Source organism: Oncorhynchus clarkii, chromosome 2, assembly GCF_045791955.1.
Source record: "Oncorhynchus clarkii lewisi isolate Uvic-CL-2024 chromosome 2, UVic_Ocla_1.0, whole genome shotgun sequence".
Taxonomy (NCBI): domain Eukaryota; kingdom Metazoa; phylum Chordata; class Actinopteri; order Salmoniformes; family Salmonidae; genus Oncorhynchus; species Oncorhynchus clarkii.
In genome coordinates, this window is record NC_092148.1 from 25,755,075 (window position 1) to 25,776,763 (window position 21,689).

Consider the following 21,689-nt stretch of genomic DNA (forward strand, 5'->3'; position numbering starts at 1 on the left):
TTTTCTACAATGATGTTTTGGCCCTCACAACATTATCAATTTATAACATTGACATGGATGGTGGCAATAACCAATAATGAACTAGACTGGGGGTGGGAAGTGCATGGCGAAAATATTGGGCGACTCTCTCTGAGCCAGCCTACCATCATATCCATGCCTCTGGGCCTGCAGTCCAACAGCGGCGTCCGTTCCACTGGCTTCCCAGCACCCATGTTGACCGTCCCGCACCATGCCTATATGTTAGATTCCTCCACAGCCCGCCACTCGGCCGCGACTGTCAGCTGAGCAAGGCTATGAACAAAGCGGTATTCACCCTCGCCTCTTACCAAGACCTCTTGCTCAGCACTACTACTATGCTACACCCACTTTTCTAACTTCTGTCTGTTTATACTGTTGGGCCATTAAAACCTCTGTGGGTGGCCAGCATCCACCCTCTGTCCACAAGTGGTGAGCATAGCAGACATGAATCACCACTCTGACTCTGCAGCCTGTCCACGAGAAAGCAAGGTCCTGCTTTGTGTCTAGTTGGAAATCTGTACATAATCGTTTCCCACGTACTTTCAACCTGTATCATGTGTTTGACTTATAGGAAACTGGGTTAACTCTGATAGCTGTGAAAGGACAAATAGTTCCTCCACACACTAATATTGTTGTGCAAGTAATCCAATACAGGTCTTGATGAAACCATAGAGATTTAGTTAAATTGGGAACTGGAATTGCATAAGCATCCAAATGGAACTCAAAGCAATGTGATTGTGACACTTTGTTTGGCCTTTCATGTCGACAGGTTGAGCAAAAACATCTGCTATCATCCACGTTAGTCAAGATTATCCCAGATTACTAACCCTTAATCAATCCCTTTGTGCAGGGGTACATAATGAGGATAATGTTAGATTGTTCACCATTAGCTGTTAACCCTCAGTCTTGCATGAATTACTAATTTCTTGAGAGCCTTGCAATATTTCAGGGGAGCTTGTAGGAGGAGTATTTTAATGAAGATTCCCTCTCGCCTTTTTATGAGTGATCAGCGATGGTCATAACTGGTCATATTCTTCATGACAGACAATGAATAGGCCTAATCAAATCACCATGATATGTTCTCTTCTCACTGAATTTGCAGCATGGAAACAAATAATTTGTGGTTTACAGGTTTGGTTGATAAATTTAAATATTTATGCAATATTGCTCTAAATAAAAATTGAAAGATTGAAAAACCAACAGTCTGAAGTGCTGTTTTCTTTTAATTGTAGTATCGGTAACTGGAGTATGTGAATGGGCGCTGCTGGTAGCCTATAGGGCTCTATTGTACTCCCACTTCAGCATTCTCAGTGGTGCCCTCTGCTGCTGTGGGATCATGCTTTTCACATGTGTTGCTTATCGGACCGCAAAGCATCCTGAGTCCTGCTTTGACGGACTGACTTGCAACTTTGAATTCAGGCTATTGACTTCTGATTCCTTCAACCTGCATCCTTGTGAGTGATTGATTTGTCTTTTCGTTATCCCCCCACATCCCCCTTTCTCCATTATCCCGCAAATGGGAAAGTGTTCTTGGTCGGAGGAAGAAAGTGGGCTGTTCAAGATTTTGGTGTGCATAATTCTCTGCCCCCCAATCCCTCTTTACTTTGCTTCCTTCGCTGTCGGACGGAGCTCAAATCGTTCTTTAGCTTTTTCAATTCAACGTGGGGAATCCTCGTACCTGACAACTCATTGTCTAATTTCATTCAAATTTGCCGGAAAAATATTTATTAGAAGTTGCACCTGTCGAGTCTGCTTCAAAATACAAAGGTACACAGAAAGGATCGTTTGAGTGCGTCGTTTAAATGAGGTAGGTGATGGATTTATAAATCATATATTTTTGGCATGTCCTTGATAAATATAAGAATACATTTCTGTCGCAAAATAACACGTTTTGCTCATCAATTAGCCAACAAATGTTTTTTAGTTGTATTAGTCAAACATAAAATCCTCAATACATTTGCCATAATTAGAGCAAGTGAGAGACATTTTCGAAAAACGTTTTAAACAATACAGCCTATTTTTCGTCAAATATATATTTTAAATATTTTCTATTACCTCTTTTGTCCTACTGTTAATGCTATTCTGTAGGTCAAAAGGACAATTTTATGGAAGTTTTTTGATATATAAAGTTATTTTGACTTACCCTTGAACCCACAATCTCAATTATTCAATGTAAAATAACATTTTCCTCATGCATTGTTTTCTGAGCACAGTTAAGCAGGATCCAGACAGATTGTACCTGCTATAGTGCTGTGTAAGGATTCCCTCCAAACTGATTTTATTAAGTAAATCATACGGGGCATGGGGCAATGCACACTGTTGTTGCAGGCCTACTTGTACCTATAGAAATACATGTTGTACTGTACTCCAAACTGGCTACATATGGACTTTCTGTGACAGGGAATAAAGCCTATTTTCCCCAACCAACTACTGTATTGCCATTAATACCAGTGGCTTTGTTTAAAAATATTGATTAAGACATACAGATCTCTGAAATGGAAAGGGGGATACCTAGTCAGTTGTACAACTGAATGCATTCAGCTGAAATGTGTCTTCTGAATCAGAGAGGTGCAGGGGGCTGCCTTAATCGACATCCACGTCATCGGCGCCCGGGGAACAACTGGGTGTCAAATGCTTGGACCTTTTGATGCCAGGTGATATTTGAGTGAGCTAACACAGATGTTTTGTGAAATGGCAAGTGATAGTTACGTTGGAACAGGTAGCTAGGTAATTGCTCTACACCTGTCACAGTCAGCATACATATTTTGCTAGTTTTCGTCATAGTAAGGGGCACTTACAATGTTTAGGCTATTTCAAGTGATTGGGTTCCACGCATGACATCTCAGTGTTGATTTATCAACACTTCTGTTTCTAAGTTGATGTTGTCGTTTTAAAAGAACATCGACCCATACAGTACGTTAACCTAGTTTAGTACTATGCCCCAATCAGGACCTGTCTGATACATGTCAACAAGCCTTGTACTTTTACAAGATGCTTTGATGCTGTGGTATCTGGGTTACTCTTCTCAGTTTGACTAACCTTGCAAATATGACTGTCCATTGCAAATGTGATATCACCGGTTTCTAAATAGGTCTTTGTGTTGTTGACTGAAGAAACTGGACTGATTTGGTGACCTGCTGTGAGAGTTGCCACAGTTTGCCTTGACAGTCTCCCATAAGCCCTTAAAGCGCTCAGAAGCCCTACATTTCTGCCTAATCAGCCGTGGCACAGGCTACAAATGGGCCAAGGCCCCTGCCCCCCATCCACCTCCATGAGTCAGTTCCTTTGGCTGGAGTGGCTAACGGCTAAAGCTAATAGAAATATGGCTAAAACCACTCCTCAGCTGGACCTTCTGTTGTGTCCTGCCCTGCTGGAGGGCCCCTATCTCTCTCTCCCTCATAGCCCCTTTCTTTCTCATTCTCTTCCACCCCCCCCCCCCCCCCCCCCCCCCCCAAACTTTGCTTCCTGCCAGCCCGGGCCTGTGAGGGGGTATGGGTTGCCCCTAGAGATGTGCAGATGGAGTCATTCGAGGTAACGTGAGGCAGGATTGGAGGGTGGGTGTGGTGGTGGGGTGGAACGAGGCTGGGTAATGGAGGGTGGCAGACTGGCAGAGGTGGTGGTGTGTGTCAAAAATAATTACTAGGACAGCTGGTGTTTGATAAACTACAGAGGAGAGAGACTGTGTGTGTCGGGTGTGTGTTCATGTTCACAGTATCTCATTCTATTTGACCATAAAGAGTGACGTATCATACCATTGCATAAGCCAAAATATAAATCATCTGTTACTAACCCTCATTGATTCAGTTCAAGAAAGCATAAGTCCACTTACAGAGTTACTTCCACACTCACACACTTCCCCCTTCCCACCACCATCATCCCCATCACCAAGCCTGAAATTACCTTTCTTGGTCAGACCAAGGTGAAGTCATTGGTTATTCCAGCCACTTGTGATGCATGTCTGAGGTTGCCTGGGATGTGTCCTCCCCTCTCTCTCTCCCCAGAGGAAGCCCTCTCCCTCTCTCCTTGGAGTATGGAAATGTGGTTGTGGCTAAGGGCCATGTGCCCAACACAGCAGGGAAGAAAACTACTGTGTGTGTGTGTGTGAGAATTTGGCGGTATGAACAAAAATCCATATCATGATACATTTACTGAATTATCATGATAAGTTGAACGGTAAGTTTACAACATTAATGTGCACTAGTTACTTTTTTTTTTATATTACACTTAAAACTACTTCTACCTCTTTGAATGTTGTGGCTACCATTGTGCCGTTTAATTTCAAACTTCACATTTCTCTAGTAAAGGCTACTTTTATTATCGATAGCAGTAAAATGCCCTCGAGGAACGGTTGGTGCGGTCTGTATCGATCATTTTGGGGTTTATTTGTGTGTGTGTGTGGATATTGGGGGGGGGGGGGGGGGGTGTTTTGGGTGTTGGGGGAAATGAACACATATCAGTGCTGTCTGCTTATATACTTCATTAACAGTCAAAGGATTGAGGAAGATTGAATGGAGGGTAATTGAGGAACCGGACAAAAAAGACTTAATTCTCCTAGAAACCGGAGCTGAGACAAGTAGGGGAGGGAAGGCTGACAGGATGACGGTTCATTTGCTTGTCCACATTCTCACAATCTACTGTTATGGATACTGCCACAGATCCATCAGCTCCCCAATTTCATTTCAACCGACAGTTATGATGTGGATGATTTACCCAGTGATGTTCTTCACAGGTTCGAGACCGTTTCGTTCATGTGCAATTGACCCACTCTTCTATCATCACCACTCCTCTCTACTGTATTAGTCGAGATCACACTCTGACAACCCCCATGTTTACTAATGGATTTACAGTTTGAGTTATGCAACAGGTCACTGAACTTCAAACTTTGAAAACAGAGTTTTACACGGGAACTTTGGGTAATTGATCATTAAGCGCAGTCGAATTACTACAAAACCAACAATAATTTCTGCCTTGATTTTGAGTGAATTTAGTTCTTCTTGACCTAATTTCAGTTCCTGATGTGATTTTCCAAAATATCAGGGTTCTATATAAAAGTGAAGCAACAATCCAGACAGGCAATGTAGTGTATAGGTTGAGATTCTCCTCCTCTAACCTCATCACTGGTTGCTTGTAAAATGTAAAATAGCTTGTAAAAATAATAAAGGGTATGGATGTGACGTTTACAGTAAATCAACAATCTACTGTGGGCTGTCAGTAGACATTTCATCACTTCCTCCTTAGACAAACTTTAGGACATCAAGACATTTAAACTACAGGGATATATCTGCAGATAGAATAGTCATTATAAAGATAATTGGCCTGATGATACATGAATGCTACCTACTGTGCTAGATAGTTTAGGTTGAATAAATAATTCACATTGACTATATAGCCGAAGTTAGACTTGCAATTGAATAAAGGCAATGTTCTGTAGTGTACAAACCATTAAGAACACCTGTTCTGGCCATGGCATAGACTGACCAGGTGAATCCAGGTGAAAGCTATGATCCCATATTGACGTGTAGACAATTACTGTAGATGAAGGGGAGGAGATAAGTTCATTAAAGAAGGATTTTTAAGCCTTGAGAAAATGAAGACATGGATTGTGTATGTTTGCCATACACAGCGTGAATGGGCAAGACAAAATATTTAAGCGCCTTTGAATGGGGTATGGTAGGTGGTGCCAGGCGCACCGGTTTGTGTCAAGAATGGCAACGCTGCTGGGTTATTCATGCTCAACAGTTTCCCATGGTTATGAAGAATGGTCCACCACCCAAAGGACATCCAGCCAACTTGGAACGCTTTTGACACCTTGTAGAGTCCATGCCCCGGCGAAGTGAGGCTGCTCTGAGGGCAAAAGGGGTCTGATCAATAATAGGAAGGTGTTCTCTAATTGTGAGTGACCACTAAAGCACCCAGTGCACTGGGTTTGCAGCATGACTGCGCAGTTCATTCACCAACACATCCAGTGGGGGGGGGGGACTCTATTCACGTTACATTTTTGCACCCTCTAAGAAGCGCACTGCTTATTTGAATATACCGGCCTGCTCAGAATGGGTCATGTGGCGGTCCTATCGAGTCAGTGGGGGAAATGTGTAACTGTGTCTGTGTGTCTTTGGTGCGTGGGTAATGTTACTGGGGTGGGGGTGGTTGGGATTTAACATTTAGGTTGCTAAAAGGGATATAACGATGATAAAGCAGTGGAGTTGGAGAAAGGGCTTTGTGCCATGCCATCCTGGGGGGATTTGTGGGACATCAGAATTCTGCTCACACTCGAGAGCTCCCAAAGGCTGACTCATGCCAGCTGGATAACACCAAGGCCACACAGACAGTTACTCTCTAACACACTTTAGTTGACTGATGCAAAAAGGCACATGCAGTACACAGCTACTTTACACACACAATCTGACTAATGACACTCCCTGACTTAAAGAGATTTATATACACATGCAAAACACAAACCCCACAAAGACATATCCATAGACTCATCAATTAACTTATTGGATGCTCAACAAAATTCTGCAGAACTAAAGAACAATCCCTCACACTTGTCATACAAATCAATTTGTCAAAATGAAGAATGAATATTTGTTATTTCAAAAGGACTTCAGCTTGATCAGGACTGACGTTGCATGTGATGGATTAACACACCATCCTATCCGTTCTCAAGGTCTCTGCTAAATGACAGCGCTGATGTCTTAGCCACGGCTTTTACTTTACGGTCGTAGAGGCTGAGGTGGTTGGTGAAAGCTGGCCACTTGCCACTGTCTAGTAATATACTCTGAGGTTGATGAATGACTGTAAGAATGAATCAATATTTGTATATGTCTTATCTTGTCTCCAGGTATCCAAAGAGGCCACAGGACCCTCAGAGTTATTGAGGGAGTCATCCCTACCTCTTTTCCTCTTTCTCACTTTCTTTACAGCACTTCTCCATTTTTCTATTAAGCTTTCACGATAATGATAATGTCTATCTCTTTGTGTCTCTCTCCCCCCCCCCCCCCCCCACCTCTCTATTTCTCTCTATTGCAGATTGGAGATGCTCCTGTCTTTGCTGCTGTGTGCCATCTGTCTGCTCATCCTACCGTCCTCCTCTACCCCCAGCCAAGCCTCAGGTGCGTGACCACCCTCCGTCAGCCTCGGCTATACTGACATCCATTCAATGATCTATGACATTTGACTTCTAAGGGTATAGGGGCACTTTCTAATCACTCCCCGGTCACACACCATTTTTGCTGACACACACTCTGGAAACTATTTTAGATGGTGTGACTTTAATAGCAAAAATCAAGGTTAACTGATGTGCACAGGTGTGAAGAGGAAGTATCTCATCCGGTATTTGTTTCAACAACACCATGACGGCAAATGGCAACTGACAAGACTTTTAAATGGGTTCCAGACAAATAACATCAACTGCAACCTGAGACAACCTGTGAACTTTTTGACTGTATAAAGTCAGCAATTGAACCCCTTTGGTCTGCACTCTCCAGATGACTCCAGACTCCTACAGGTGACCATCCCTACGACCCCTCCCTTATCTGCCGTCTTGGGGGGCTCTCTTACCCTACCTTGCCTGGTGTCTCTGTCCCACCCGCCCCCCAACACGAATGGCCGCCACGCCGTCCTCTCCCTACCCAGGGTCAAGTGGAGCATGCTGTCCCAGGGGCACGAGACTGAGATCCTGGTGGCCCGAGGGGACAGGGTGAAGGTCAGCGAGGCCTACAAGGACAGAGCCTCCCTGCTCCATTACGCTTCCTCCTCGGCCGACCTCACCCTGAGGCTGGATGGCCTGCAGTACAACGACTCTGGCTTCTACCGCTGTGAGGTGCAGCAGGGCCTGGAGGATGCCGACGGTGTGGCTCAGGTCAAGGTCAAAGGTGAGGCCAGGGGTTGATGTCATAGATGTTGGGGATAAGCCAGAGTTCCTGACCTATGACAGTAACAACTCAGGAGTGTGTGTGTCAATGCTTGTATCTCAGCAGGCAGTGAGCCAGTCAGAATTGTCAGTCACTGGATGGCTCTAGGAGAGACAGAGAATGTCCTACAAAACACAGCATAGACACTGACTGTACATTACCATTTACACTGAGTGTACAAATCATTAAGAACATCTGCTCTTTCCATGACATTGACTGACCATGTGAATCCAGGTGAAAGCTATGATCCCTTATTGATGTCACTTGTTAAATCCACTTCAATCAGTGTAGATGAAAGGGAAGACTCAGATTAAAGAAGGATTTTTAAGCCTTGATACAATTGAGACATTGATTGTGTATGTATGCCATTCAGAGGGTGAATGGGCAAGACTAGAGCAGTTTATAACCTAATGAATCAGATATAGCCTATGCTTGTGAATGTAGCTGTAGTTCACACAAATTACTGAATCTGAAATAACGGCAAGACTGTGGACCTTCAACAGGGGTGGTGTTCCACTACCGGGATGCTTCCAGTCGCTATGCCTTTACCTTTGCGCAGGCCCGGGACGCCTGTGAAGAGATCGGGGCTCACATCGCCACCCCAGAGCAGCTCTTGGCAGCCTACCACAGTGGCTATGAGCAGTGTGATGCGGGCTGGCTCTCAGACCACTCAGTGAGGTAAGGGCCAGGCAGATAAAAGACCACTGTAAATGTTCTCTCATATCAAGTGGACACAGATAGAGAGATGCTTTCATGCACTTCAATGGACTTTCCCCTTTGTTATAACAGTTGTATAACACTATGTAATATCAACACTCTTCTCCACAGATATCCCATCCAGATGCCACGAGAGGGATGTTTTGGAGACATGGACGGGCATCCTGGAGTGAGGAACTATGGGCTGCTGGAACCTGATGAGCTGTACGATGTATACTGTTATGTGGAGAACATAGAGGGTAGGAAAATATGTTATTTATTGGAGTGTTTCATGAATTTGATCAAGTGCAGATTATTACAACCTGACTTCTCCCTCCATGTCTACAGGGGAAGTGTTCCATGGCTCTTCCCCCCGAAGTTTCACCCTGTGGGAAGCTAAGGCCTATTGTCTGGCTCAGGGAGCGGAGCTGGCTACCACAGGTCAGCTGTATGCAGCCTGGAATGACGGACTGAACGCCTGCAGCCCGGGGTGGTTGGCTGATGGGAGTGTACGCTACCCCATTGTCACTCCCAGGGAGCGCTGTGGTGGAGGGGAGCCTGGGGTCAGGACTGTCTATCGCCATTTGAACCAGACAGGCTTTCCAGAGGCACACACTCGCCATGACACTTACTGCTTCCGAGGTAAGAGGTTTTGAAAGTTATGCTGGGCTTCAGTAGTGGCATCCCAACGCAGTTCCTACGGTATTCTAACTCATCCTCTGGCCTAACTTTGTTTCGTTGCCCTTGCATCTGACAGGCAACAGCAACACTCACACCGAATCTCCCCATGATTACCTAGCAACAGAGCCAGAGGACATCGGCCAGGACATTGTGACGCTCTCTGAGCCTCTGGAGGAATTCAGCCTGGGTCAGGTGACGGAGCAGGTGATGAGCGAAGAAGTTCAGGGCTACCTGACTGCACTCCCTATTCCAGCGGAGCAGCACCCATCAGAGCATATAGAGGAGCAGGGGGCTGTCCCTGGAGAGCAGTACCCAGAGCAGGGGGCTGTCCCTGGAGAGCAGTACCTAGAGCATGGAGCTGTCCCTGGAGAGCAGTACCCAGAGCAGGGGGCTGTCCCTGGGGAGCACGGAGAAGAACAGGGGGTTGTTCCTGGAGAACACGGAGAGGAGCAGGAGGCTGTGCCTGGGCAGCACAGAGAGGAACAGGGGGTTCATCATGGGGAGCAGTACCCTGACCAGCCTGGAGAGGAGCAGGGGGCTGTCGATGGCCCGGGCCCTACTGTAGTCTATCACGAGGAGCTACCCTTTCCGGTTGAACCCCAAGACCCATTCACCCCCACATCCTTCCCCCAAGACCTGGAGCCCGCAGAGGACACCTGGCAGCTGGTGAAAGAGGTCCGCAACCCAGAATCATATCAGCCTGCCCCTGAGGAGGCAAACTTAGATTCAAACTACCCAGTCACACACTATGATGAGCTGAATGCAAACCCAACACTGTATCCACCTTCTCCCGAGACAAATTATGAATCAGATGATCTTACAACTGCTCATGAAGACAACATTGGTATTCCCGATCTCTACCAGCCCTCGTTAGAGTCAAACATGGAATCAGGAGAGCCCTCTATAGAGGGTGTACCAGGGACTGCTCTGGAGGCCCCCGTGCCCACCACAGCATATGAGGAGGTGGACAGGTCCAGTGATCCACATCCCATTCCTGGCACAACCCCTGAGAGTGGTGAGCCAACAGAGTCTCAGTATGGTATTTCAGAGGAAAGCCATATGCAAACAGAGATCACCCAGGAGACCGAACACTACACTTTTACCTCTGAGACCACAGGCTCTAATGTATCAGGAGTTGAAGCCACTACTAGTTATGACAGCTCTCCAGAGGAGCAACTGGAAAGCGGGCTGCCCATATCTCCTGAGGAGGACCACTCCGGAGATGAGCATGCCATCCAGGTGGAGCATGTCACGGACACGGTCTACCCAAGCACCTCTTATGACCTCTCAGGAGGATCCTTCAGGCCTGAGGGAGCCATCACTGGGGGTGTCGAGGGTACATCTGTATCTTCCACTTCACCTCATGAGGAAACGGAGCTCTTCCCTGACCAGTCCACCACTCAGCCTCCATACTGGGAGAACACACCTGAATACCACCGAACCAACTCTGTGGACCACAGTGCCAGTGTCCTTCTCCCTGAGGAGCATACCACATCACTGGACTCATTGGTCCTCCAGACAGGGGAGAACAGTGGCTCTGCTACGGCTGAGTCAGGAGACCTGGCTACCCGAAGCCCAGTGGAGATGGACCCCTATGAACTGATCCCTACCTCTGAATATGGTGAGTCCATAGAGAAGCCTTTTTGTGTATTTTTTTTTACACTTTTCTTTATGTAATGTACTGAAGATTTAGTGCAGTAAATATTTAATGGTATTGAATGACATTAAAAGCATGAGCTGGCACACCCCCAAAAAATGTGGTGGAGGTGCTGATTAACGGCGAGTAAATTGTACTTATTTAATTTGATGTAACCCTTATTTTACCAGGTAAGTTGACTGAGAACACATTCTCATTTACAGAAACGACCTGGGGTATAGTTACAGGGGAGAGGAGAGGGATGAACGAGCCAATTGGAAGCTGGGCATGATTAGGTGGCTATGATGGTATGAGGGCCAGATTGGGAATTTAGCCACTGGGGTTAACACCCCTACTCTTACGATAAGTGACATAGGATCTTTAGTGACCACAGAGAGGACACCCGTTTAACGTCCCATCTGAAAGACAGCACCCTACACAGGGCACTATCCACAATCACTGCCATTGGGATATTTTTTTAGACCAGAGGAAAGCATGCCTCCTACCAGCCCTCCAACACCACTTCCAGCAGCATCTGGTCTCCCATCCAGGAACTGACCAGGACCAACCCTGCTTAGCTTCAGAGCCAAGACAGCAGTGGGATGGAGGGTGGTACTCTATAAAAGGCTATAAAATTATAGGCTATAAATGTTTTTTTTGTTTTTTTAAAGAGAGTTGCACAGTCTATATACCAGCTCCAAGTAATTTATTGGATAAACCAGCAACATTTCAGCATCACTTTGCCTTCAGGGTAATGCCATGAATGCTTGAACGTGAATGTCTACATAACCTGCTTCAAGCATTCATGACATTACCTTGAAGAAGGCACAGTGATGCCGAAACGTTGGTGGTTTACCCAATAAATTACTGGAAGCTTGTACAGTATATAGACTGTGCGCCTCTCTTTCAAATCAAATCAAATCAAATGTTATTGGTCACATACACATGGCTAGCAGATGTTAATGCAAGTGTAGCAAAATGCTTGTGCTTCTAGTTCTGACCATGCAGTAATATCTAACAATTTCACAACAACTACCTTATACACACAAATGTAAAGGAATTAATAAGAATAATCTTATTAATATGTATATATAAATATATGGATGAGCGATGGCTGAACTGCATAGGCAAGATGCAGTAGAGGGTATAGAGTACAGTATATACATATGAGATGAGTAATGTAGGGTATGTAAACATTATATAAAGTGGCATAGTTTAAAGTGACTAGTGATACATTTATTACATCCAGTTTTTAATTATTAAGTGACTAGAGATTTGAGTCAGTATGTTGGCAGCAGCCACTCAATGTTAGTGATGGCTGTTTAACAGTCTGATGGCCTTGAGATAGAAGCTGTTTTTCAGTCTCTCGGTCCCAGCTTTGATGTACCTGTACTGACCTCGCCTTCTGGATGATAGCGGGGTGAACAGGCAGTGGCTCGGGTGGTTGTTGTCCTTGATGATCTTTTTGGCCTTCCTGTGACATTGGATGCTGTAGGTGTCCTGGAAGGCAGGTAGTTTGTCCCTGGTGATGCGTTGTGCAGACCTCAATATCCTCTGGAGTGTGAGGTTATTTTCCTGACACGACACTCCGAGGGCCCTCACCTCCTCCCTGTAGTGGTAATCAAGCCTGCCGCTGTAGTGTCATCTGCAAACTTGATAATTGAGTTGGAGGCATGCATGGCCACGCAGTCATGGGTGAACAGAGAGTACAGGAGAGGGCTGAGAAGGCACCCTTGTGGGGCCCCAGTGTTGAGAATCAGCGGGGTTGAGATGTTGTTTCATACCCTCACCACCTGGGGGCGTCCCATCAGAAAGACCAGGACCCAGTTGCACAGGGCGGGGTCGAGACCCAGGGTTTGGAGGGAGTTTGGAGGGTACTATGGTATTAAAGGCTGAGCTGTAGTCAATGAATAGCATTCTGACATAGGTATTCCTCTTGTCCAGATAGGTTAGGGCAGTGTGATTGCATCGTCTGTGGACCTATTGGGGCGGTTAGCAAATTGGAGGGGGTCTAGGGTGTTAGGTAGGGTGGAGGTGATATGATCCTTGACTATTCTCTCAAAGCACTTCATGATGACGGAAGTGAGTGCTACGGGGTGATAGTCGTTTAGCTCAGTTACTGTCACGGGATTCTTCTGTTGAAGGAGAGGCGGACCAAAACGCAGCGTGGTTATTGTGATACATCTTTAATGAAGATGATAAATGAACAATATACAAAACAAGAAATGTGAAAAACCGAAAACAGCCCTATCTGGTGTAACAAACACAAAGACAGGAACAATCACCCACAAACCCCAACCCCAAACAGGCTACCTAAATATGGTTCCCAATCAGAGACAATGACTAACACCTGCTTCTGATTGAGAACCATATCAAGCCAAACACAGAAACAGACCAACTAGACACACAACATAGAATGCCCACAGATCACACCCTGACCAAACAAAAAATAGAAACATATAAAGCAAACTATGGTCAGGGTGTGACAGTTACCTTAGCTTTTTTGGGAACAGGAACAATGGTGGCCCTCTTGAAGCATGTGGGAACAGCAGACTGGGATAGGGATTGATTAAATATGTCCGTAAACACACCATCCAGCTGGTCTGCGCATGCTCTGAAGACGCGGCTAGGGATGCCGTCTGGGCCGCCAGCCTTGCGAGGGTTAACACGTTTAAATGTTTTACTCACGTTGGCTGCGGTGAAGGAGAGCCCGTAGGTTTTGGTAGCGGGCCGTGTCGGTGGCACTGTATTGTCCTCAAAGCAAGCAAAGAAGCTGTTTAGTTTGTCTGGGAGCAAGACATCGGGGTCCGCGACGGGGCTGGTTTTCTTTTTGTAGTCCGTGATTGACTGTAGACCCTACAACATACCTCTTGTGTCTGAGCCGTTGAATTGCGACACTACTTTGTCTCTATACTGACGCTTAGCTTGTTTGGTTGCCTTGCGGAGGGAATAGCTACACTGTTTGTATTCGGTCATGTTTCCGGTGGCCATGTGTCACGTTCTGACCTTTTTTTTGTTATGTCTTTGTTTTTAGTATGGTCAGGGCGTGAGTTGGGTGGGTAGTCTATGTTCTTTTTTCTATGTTGTGGTTTTGTGTTTGGCCTGGTATGGTTCTCAATCAGAGGCAGGTGTCGTTCGTTGTCTCTGATAGAGAATCATACTTAGGTAGCCTTTTCCCACTTGTGTGGTGTGGGTGATTGTTTTCTGTTATGTGTATGTCACCTTACAGAACTTTTTCATTTTGTTCTTATTTTGTTGAGTGTTCTCTGTTTAATAAACATAATGATGAACACTTACCACGATGCGCTTTGGTCCTCACCTCATTCCAACGACGAACGTTACACCTTGCCCTGATTAAAAGCAGTGGTTCGCGCTTTCAGTTTTGCGCGAATGCTGCCATCAATCCACGGTTTCTGGTTGGGGAAGGTTTTAATAGTAGGAGTGGGTACAACATCACTGATGCACTTGCTAATAAACTCAGTCACCGAATCAGAGTATACATCAATGTTGTTGTTCGACGCTATCCGGAACATATCCCAGTCCACGTGATCGAAGCAATCTTGAAGCGTGGAATCAGATTGGTCAGACTAGCGTTGAACAGACCTGAGCACGGGCGTTTCCTGTTTTAGTTTCTGTCTATAGGCTGGGAGCCACAAAATGAAGTAGTGGTCAGATTTGCCGAAAGGAGGGCGAGGGAGGGCTTTGTATGCGTCGCGGAAGTTAGAGTAGCACTGATCCAGAATGCTGCCAGCCCGGGTTGCGCATTCTATATGCTGATAAAATTTAGGGAACCTTATTTTCAGATTAGCCTTGTTAAAATCCCCAGCTACAATAAATGCAGCCTCGGGATATGTGGTTTCCAGTTTACATAGAGTCCAATGAAGTTCTTTCAGGGCCGTCGAGGTGTCTGCTTGGGGGAATATACACGACTGTGATTATAATCAAAAATAATTCTCTTGGTAGATAATGCGGTCGCCATTTGATTGTAAGGAATTCTAGGTCAGGTGAACAAAAGGACTTGAGTTCATGTATGTTGTTATGATCACAACACGACTCGTTGATCATAAGGCATACACCCCCGCCCTTCTTCTTACCAGAGAGATGTTTGTTTCTGTCGGCGCGATGCGTGAAGAAACCAGGTGGCTGTACCGACTCTGATAACGTATCCCAAGTGAGCCATGTTTCTGTGAAACAGAGAATGTTGCAATCTCTGATGTCTCTCTGGAAGGCAACACTTGCTCGGGTTTCGTCTACCTTGCTGTCAAGTGACTGGACATTGGCGAGTAGTATACCCGGGAGCGTTGGGCGATGTGCCCGTCTACGGAGCCTGACCAGAAGACTTTATTAAATTACATAAAACCTTTGTGCATATGTAATGTGTGCTACATTTTTTTTAAAGAGCTGAACACTCAAGTGTGGACAGGGTTACACTAACTGTAGGCTTGAATAATGTTTGTGATCTGTTTCCTGGCAGCTTATGACCCCACTCAGGAGCAGTCTGGTGTCACGTCACCCGACTCCTCTACCCTAGATGACCATGTGGAGCAGGAGGCAGGAGGCACAGTGGACTCATTACCAGAAGTTTCCAATGGTTCCACTGACCAGGATGAGCACACTGACCTGGGTTCAGTTCCAACTGACGAAGTCCTTACAGTTATTGATGACACTGACTCTAGTGAAGCCTCTGTGGTCCACAAGGGAATGCTTGACATTACCCTTTTGACATCCCCCATACCTATAACCTATTCCCCCCCGACCCAGCGTTCCGTGGAAGCAGGGGCCAGCTCCCCAGGTGACTTCATAACCGTCATCCCAGAATCCAGCGTTCCATCTGGGTTTGAACCCCTGGAGGAAGGGCTGGAGAAGGTGGAGCAAGAGGGGTTGGGTGAAATCCCAGAAGTAGTCGAAACTACTACCCCAGAGACAGCTTCTGGTGAGGAGGGGAGTGGCGATGAGGAGAATGGTCAGGAGGTGAGTGGAGAAGAGGAGAGTGGTCAGGAGGCGAGTGGAGACGAGAAGAGTGGTCAGGAGGCGAGTGGAGATGAGGAGAGTGGTCAGGAGGCGAGTGGAGGCAAGGAGAGTGGTCAGGAGGCGAGTGGAGGCAAGGAGAGTGGTCAGGAGGCGAGTGGAGGCAAGGAGAGTGGTCAGGAGGCGAGTGGAGACGAGAAGAGTGGTCAGGAGGCGAGTGGAGACGAGAAGAGTGGTCAGGAGGCGAGTGGAGACGAGGAGAGTGGTCAGGAGGCGAGTGGAGGCGAGGAGAGTGGTCAGGAGGCGAGTGGAGGCAAGGAGAGTGGTCAGGAGCCGAGTGGAGATGAGGAGAGTGGTCAGGAGGCGAGTGGAGGCGAGGAGAGTGGTCAGGAGGCGAGTGGAGGCAAGGAGAGTGGTCAGGAGGCGAGTGGAGGCAAGGAGAGTGATCTGAAGGTGAGTGGAGATGAGGACAGTGACCAGGAGGTGAGTGGCCAAGAGGGAGTGGAGTCCGGCCTAGGATCAGGATCAGACGAGGAGCACTCTGAATCTGGAGAAAGCTCAGGGATCCTTGAACCAGAAGTCCCATACATGAATGAAACTGTCATTCCCATCAATAGCACAACTGTCAATAGCACTGATGAAAGCGAGCCTGAGTCGAGCACAGATGCGCCTTCTACTGATATGGAGATCACGCTGCTCTCTGACTTGTCCCAGACCCCCCTGCCCTCCCCCACCATACCCCAAGAGTCCCGGGCTGATGTAAATCTGGAGTACAGTGGGGAGACCTCACTCACTGAGGACCCTGACTCCATCACTCCACTCACTAAGGAGCCTGAGGAGACCCCCAGCCCGACGCCCACCACAGAGGACTACAATGACCAGACTACGACGGCAGCACCCCTATATCCAGAGGACGTTGATGAGGAGAAACTGATTACCATTCCTACTACTCCAAGATTTGGGAACATTTCAGGTAACGTTCAATGTAACTCAAACCATGACAATTATTTGAATACATGTGTTAATGCAAATCATAATTGCATACTTTCTATCATATACCTCACCTTAAATTACTCACTTGACTCTTGTATTTATTTTATGGTCTCATGCCTCCCCCACTCTGCTTAGTCATTAGAAAGAAGGGGATTATCATTGTTTCTGTTGGAGGTAAACACACAGCAGGAGGAGCTGTCTCTGTTCATAGCAGCAAAGGATTGGGAACATAATATACAGTGAGCTCCAAAGGTATTCGGACAGTGACATTTTTTGTTTTTGTCTTGGCTCTACTCCGCCACCCTGGATTTGAAATGATGCAATGACTGAAATTCTAACCACTTCTACATTAATGTGGATGCTACCATGATTACGGATAACCATGAATGAATTGTGAATGATGATGACTGAGAAAGTTACAGAGACATAGATAACATACCCCCCCCCCCCAAGAAAAAGTGACTCCAAAATGACACAATACATTATTTACCATTCATTTGTATTGGGCACAAAATAATCTGAAACTCAACTAAAACAAATGCATCCAACAAGTTTGTAGGGTCACAAGCTTGATGTACTGTATTTAGTCATTGCGTGCTAGGAATATGGGACCAAATACACAAGTGAATTTGTCCAAATACTTTTGGTTGCCTAAAGTGGGGGGACTATCTACAGAAAGTGCTGTAAATTCACCCTATATTGACGAGATGACCCTTACATTAAAGCTTAAAGTCTGCACTTTAAGCTCACATTCATTGTATATATTCAAAGTGCTGGAGTACAGAGCCAAAACAAAAATAAATAAAGGGGCAGTTTTAGTGGAAGAGCTTTTTGAAGAGGAATAAACCTTTTCAGGTAGGTGGGAGTTTTTGGCCCACAGCATAACATCACAATCTGATCTGATTATTCTGACCAGTGACCTGTCATCTTTTATTTGCATATGTATCCTCTTACTTTGAAGAGGCTCTAGAGTCTAGACCAGGGGTGGGAAATTCCATTCCTAAAGGGCCTGATTGATGTCACAGTTTTTCCCCAGCCCCTGCTAACACACCTGACTCCAATAATCACCTAATCATGATCTTTTGTTTAGAATGCAATTTGATTAATCAGCTGTGTTTGCTAGGGATGAAGAGAAGGTGTGACACCAATCAGGCCCTTGAGGACTGGAGTTTCCCACCCCTGGTCTAGACAATCATATCCGCCAAGCAGGGCTGTATATGTAAATATATTTAAATTTGTATCAACACGCTCACACGATCATACTGGGCATTTTAATGGCAAAAGGAGACTCAGGGACTTATTTTCATGAAATAAACACAGTGATTTATTAGACATACAGTGATGATTTAAAAATAAAATTAAAACGGCTGCATGGGGGCATTAACAAAATGGCATGGTAAAAAAGAGCATGGAAGCATATGTTCTGAAAACATTTGAAAAGGTCACCTATGTGTAAAAGTTCCTCAGCACAGCGGCTTGAATAGGTAAAATTATATTTTCTGTAAACTGAACTCTCAGGCCACTGTAGGCCTACAGTCAGTCAGTCTGATGAGTACTGTTGGTATAATGGCTCCCTCCAGTGGCAGTCAAATAAATTCCCATGTAAATCAACAATAAAGTGATCCCATCATATCTGTCCTTTACTTTGACACTATAAAGAGGGGATTCAAAAATGGAACACACACACACACACCAACAATATTTTAGATACGTTGTTACTGCATTTACATTGGTGTCAATAGTTGTTCTCTCCTACCTTTGTCTCAGATTCCTGCCATGAGAATCCTTGTTATAACGGGGGAACATGTGTTGACAGTGGGTCTTCAACCAAGTGCCTTTGCTTGCACACCTATGGAGGAGACATGTGCCAGACAGGTACAGTAACAGATTTCATGTTTTGTTTTCTCAAAGATAATGTTCAAACAATTAACATATCACTCCCCCTTGTGTATATTTTTGTCTCCTCTGTGTGCATCTAACCTCTTCTTCGTCATGTTGGTCAGACCTGGAGGTGTGTGAGCCGAGTTGGGAAAAGTTCATGGGCTTCTGTTACCGACATTTCACCAAGCGCCAGGGCTGGGAGGTGGCAGAGCAGCACTGTCGTATGTGTGGCGGTCACCTGATCTCGGTCATGACCCCTGAGGAACAGGACTACATTAATGGTACAGCGGGCCTGAAAACATGTACTTTGATCTTGTAACAGACAGCTCCAAGTGCTCTGCATAACTTGACCTCTGTAACCCTCATCCGTGGATTGTTAAAAAGGTGTAATTCAAACATTTAAATGGGGAAATGTGTTCATTTCACTCTTTGTCGTAGCTTTATTCAGTGTGAACAGAACTTACAGTCCCAAAATGCATAAACTGAATGCCCCACTGTAACCCCAGTACCATCTGTGAGGAATGTTTTGTAAACTAAAAACAATTGTTTAAACAGATGGCTTTGACTGTTTAAGGTTGTATCGTCCAGAGAAGAGGCAACTTTGTCTTCTTTCATGTTTTACCTGCCATTCACTCATTTTACCATGAAACATGGGAGGGCTTGGATGCCAGTGTTAGTATTATGTCTGGAAATATGGAGGAGATTATCTAGCATTCCTTAGTTGTTTCCCATGGCCTGTAGACTGACACTGACCCCTATCTGCTAGTGAGCGAGTGTTTGCAGGCCCAAAGTTACAGTGCGCTCTCTCTTTCCCTTTAGATAAGTACAGAGAGTACCAGTGGACGGGACTGAATGACAGAACCATAGAGGGAGACTTCCGCTGGTCTGACGGGAATCCTCTGGTAAATCTCACATAGTCTGTGTACCCATGAAATATGTCTAGGTTCTCCATAAACATAATGTTATTTGCATGAACGTGCCTCTGGGATTGTATCCCATTGGTATACAGAACATCCTCACTTATGGTTTGTAAGACCTGATGCAAAAATAACCTCCTCCTGGTATGTGATCTGCTTCTTATACTACTTCTCAGCTACTTTAAACTAACATTATTAAAACTCCCCTACTTCTTCATCCTACTTCCCATCTTTCTCTGCCAGTTGTATGAGAACTGGTACCGGGGCCAGCCTGACAGTTACTTCCTGTCTGGAGAGGACTGTGTGGTGATGGTATGGCATGACGGGGGGCGCTGGAGCGATGTGCCCTGTAACTACCACCTCTCCTACACCTGCAAGAAGGGCACCTGTGAGTACACAACCAAAACCACCACGGTAGTGTAGCATAGAAGTTGTCCTCAATATCTCAGTATAGTTTTAATGTATTTGCACTCCTAACCGCATTATTTCTGTTCAGCTTTCTGTGGCCAGCCCCCCATCATTGCCAATGCCAAGGTGTTTGGTAAGTCGCGTCTGCGCTACGAGACCAACTCCAAGGTGCGCTACTACTGTGAAGAAGGATTCCTCCAGACACAGAACCCCGTCATTAAGTGCCTATCCAACGGCCAATGGGAGGAGGCTCTGATCACCTGTCACCCTGGTGAGGACAGACATTAATTCTATATAAATGTATGATGTGTGGGATAGGTCTCTAATGTTATCATTGTATGACCCGCTTAAGTTATTTTATGCTCACTGTGACAATGACATGATGTACCTGCAATGTTTTTCCAGCCCAGACCAACTTGGCAGAGGGAGAGCAGAAGGTCACGACACCACCCTATCAGAACGAGGGGGTGGAGGTGGTGGACACAGCCACGGAGAAAGCCACTTCAGAGTTCTGGGACATCAAGTGGAACTAATAAGCTCATCAAACTCAATATGCCCCTTCCCTCTGCCCCCTTCCCTGGAATCCTATGTTCCACTCAGACTGTCCAACCTTGTCCCTCCAACAAGGTGGAGCCTTGTAAAATAAATGTTCTCCCTGAGAACGAGTCATCACATTCCTGTCACCAGCTCTTTCCAGAATAAACCCATTTAGAACATCAACAGACTTGATCGATCACACTTACAATAAGAGTACATCCCAACATAAGGCCACTATTAGAGGAAATTGATCACATTTGCACAGTACAGTTTGTCATTGGAATGAGCTTTAACAAAGATGTCCCATCGATCATTGGGCTTGTATGTTGCATGTGATTGTTGACTAGTGAAATACTTCAATATCCACCTGTGCTACGACACTGTTGGATGACTGTATTTGACTGCTAGTAACATATATTATGACATGTTTATGATGGTATACAGTATGATTTTGATGGAGAGTTTTAGTAATGTGCAACCTAAATCTCAACCTCAGCTGGTCTGACATTAACTGAAGCCACTTTCCCACTCTCTGCCACAAAGACAGAATTAAGATTTCCACTTTTGTATGCTTTTGTATAAGAAGATCTCCTAATCAATCCACATCTTCTCAATTCCCACAACCCAAAGCATTTTCTCAACATGTCCTCTTATGTGGCTCTTTGCTTTTCAGGTGTCTTAAACTTTAGACCCAATATTAGAAGCCGATATCCACTTTAAAAGTACTTGGTTTGAAAATAGCCAGAATCCAAAGTTTGTTATTTTAAAACGTAATCACTAAGATACTAGGAAGAACATGTGAAAATGTCCACAATGGTATTTAAATATTCATGCATCAATTACATCATTGTCTTAGTTCCAGTGGAAGTACGATTTTAGGTTGGTAGTGTTTAACAGTAATCAAATCATTCTAATTGTTAATCCCATTTGTGACTGCACAATTACACAATTAACTTGTAATGAAAGAAAAAAGGTCATTGTAAAACTAATTAAAACGTAATTTTGTTAATGTAGTCTGAGTTATTGGAGAATAGAAAATAA

At 45.3% G+C, this 21,689-nt stretch overlaps 1 protein-coding gene across 1 annotated transcript; it reads left to right on the plus strand.

Moving 5' to 3' along the window:
• The first annotated feature begins 1,684 nt into the window (after positions 1-1,684).
• Positions 1,685-21,661, plus strand: LOC139365019 (brevican core protein-like). The gene is made up of 14 exons (XM_071102329.1): positions 1,685-1,825; positions 7,048-7,130; positions 7,506-7,892; positions 8,435-8,609; positions 8,760-8,887; positions 8,976-9,269; positions 9,385-10,929; positions 15,419-16,885; positions 18,673-18,780; positions 18,909-19,067; positions 19,606-19,688; positions 19,947-20,091; positions 20,200-20,382; positions 20,517-21,661. The coding sequence occupies exons 1-14, from the start codon at positions 1,821-1,823 to the stop codon at positions 20,642-20,644; spliced, it is 4,890 nt and encodes a 1,629-aa protein (XP_070958430.1). The 5' UTR covers positions 1,685-1,820; the 3' UTR covers positions 20,645-21,661.
• The last annotated feature ends 28 nt before the right edge of the window (positions 21,662-21,689 follow it).

Bases quoted from the DNA above. Each gene is read 5' to 3' on its own strand.
- LOC139365019 (XM_071102329.1), top strand. The intron at 10,930-15,418 runs GTGAGTCCATAG...GTTTCCTGGCAG, and splicing joins GATCCCTACCTCTGAATATG to CTTATGACCCCACTCAGGAG. The intron at 16,886-18,672 runs GTAACGTTCAAT...CCTTTGTCTCAG, and splicing joins AAGATTTGGGAACATTTCAG to ATTCCTGCCATGAGAATCCT.